This window comes from Neltuma alba, unplaced genomic scaffold (genome assembly GCF_004799145.2).
Source record: "Neltuma alba isolate B1F8T4 unplaced genomic scaffold, ASM479914v2 tig00010174_pilon, whole genome shotgun sequence".
Taxonomy (NCBI): domain Eukaryota; kingdom Viridiplantae; phylum Streptophyta; class Magnoliopsida; order Fabales; family Fabaceae; genus Neltuma; species Neltuma alba.
The window spans coordinates 165,873-167,696 of NW_021635117.1; the positions used below are offsets into that span (position 1 = coordinate 165,873).

The following is a 1,824-nucleotide window of genomic DNA, read 5'->3' on the forward strand; positions in this document are numbered from 1 at the left end:
AAATTTATATCAATCAAATTTAACGAAAAGTACATTTTTTTTTTCAAATAGAAAAATCCAAGATGGCTGCAAACCGCGTTCATCCATATTAAGGTAGATGGCTTGACCATGAGCTGCACCACAGATTCTTCCACTTCCAGACGGACAAATTCATTAATATAAATTCATATATTGTCTTCTTGAAAGCTACAACTTCTCTGCTAGCTACCTCTCTCTTATCATCATCCATCCCATCTTGCATACGATGTTTGGTGGAAGGATTCTTGTACGTTCCAAACTCTATATCATGTTCTTCTTTATCACTTTCTCTGCAATTACTTTTCTTCTCTGTGAAGATACAAGGGTCCCCCATTATTCCTTAAATTATGAATCCCTTGAGAAGCTTCAGTTAGTGTTGGAGGAACCCAGATTTCAGAAAGCAACACAGTCAGCGCTTTCCCACGTACCCGTTGAAGAAGAAGATGATGAAGAAGAAGAAGTTGATAGAGGAAACCAGAAGCCTCTAGTTCCTCCATTGAATCTCACAGAAAAAGAAAGGATTGCTTGGTTCCAGAAAAGGTTTCACGAATTCAAGATTTTCAAGTCAAGCAATTTAACCCGTCAGTTTCATGCTAGAGTTTTAGGACTCTTCAGCCATGAATGCGAAGCTCAGTTCTTCATGACTTGGATTTCACCTGCGAGCTCGTTTGGAAGTAGAGAACAGTTATCACTAGAATCTCTGTTCAAGGCTCATCCTCAGGCATGCTTGGCAATCCTCTCAAGAACTTTAGATTCCAAACAAGGGTTTAAGATTCTGAAGCCTCTTATTGATCGTGGCTTCAAAGTGGAGGCCGTGACCCCAGATTTGCCACTTTTGTTTCAAGGCACTCCAGCAGAAGAATGGCTTCATGATCTGATAAAAGGGAAGAAGGACCCAGGTGAGATTCCTCTGCCTCAGAATCTATCAAACTTAATAAGACTTGTGGTTCTATACAAATACGGGGGCATCTATATAGACACAGATTTCATAATCCTTAAATCCTTCAAAGGATTGAGGAATTGCATTGGAGCACAAAGTGTGAACCCGGTTTCTAAACACTGGACTACATTAAACAATGCAGTTCTTGTCTTCGATAAGAATCACCCACTTTTGTTACGATTCATAGAGGATTTTGCGTTGAATTTTAATGGTAACAAATGGGGACAAAACGGTCCATATTTAGTGACAAGAGTAGTTGAGAGAGTGAAAGAAGAAGATGGTTTGAACTTGACAGTTTTACCTCCAATGGCGTTTTATCCTGTGGATTGGACGGGAATAGATAGGTGGTTCCAGAAGCCAAAGAACAGTGAAGAATCAAGTTGGGTCAAAGCTAAATTGATTGAGCTTAGAGGAGAAACTTATGGGGTTCATCTGTGGAATAAATGCAGCAGCGAATTGGCAATTGAAAAAGCAAGTGTTATGGCAATTCTTATATTACAGCATTGTCTATTGTGCAATAATGTCTATATATAGTTATGATTTTTTGACAACTCAACAGGTTGGTTTTACTAAAAGCGTATGTAAAAGTGAGTGCATGATTTTTTTTTTTCCCCCCCCCCGCGCAATTGAAAAGATTTTACAAGAGAAAAGGGAAAATATTGTATTCCTTTTTTATATACAAAACTTGTGTAATAATTACTAATGGTGGTAGATTTATGCTTATTTTGAGCTCATCTTAAGGAGGTAGATTTATTCTTATTTTGAAATCTTTTTTTTAACCAGTACGCTCATGACATAGCCAATAGAGTTATATCCAAACAATACATGCTCTGATTCTTATTAATTACATTAATTTTATTTGTTCT

At 37.4% G+C, this 1,824-nt stretch overlaps 1 protein-coding gene across 1 annotated transcript; it reads left to right on the plus strand.

Moving 5' to 3' along the window:
* The first annotated feature begins 244 nt into the window (after positions 1 to 244).
* Positions 245 to 1,492, plus strand: LOC114754635 (lactosylceramide 4-alpha-galactosyltransferase-like). The gene has a single exon (XM_028943428.1). The coding sequence runs from the start codon at positions 245 to 247 to the stop codon at positions 1,490 to 1,492; it is 1,248 nt and encodes a 415-aa protein (XP_028799261.1).
* The last annotated feature ends 332 nt before the right edge of the window (positions 1,493 to 1,824 follow it).

What these genes read in the sequence shown, in the direction of transcription:
- LOC114754635 (XM_028943428.1), top strand. Translation starts at nt 245, where the DNA reads ATGTTTGGTGGAAGGATTCTTGTACGTTCCAAACTCTATATCATGTTC.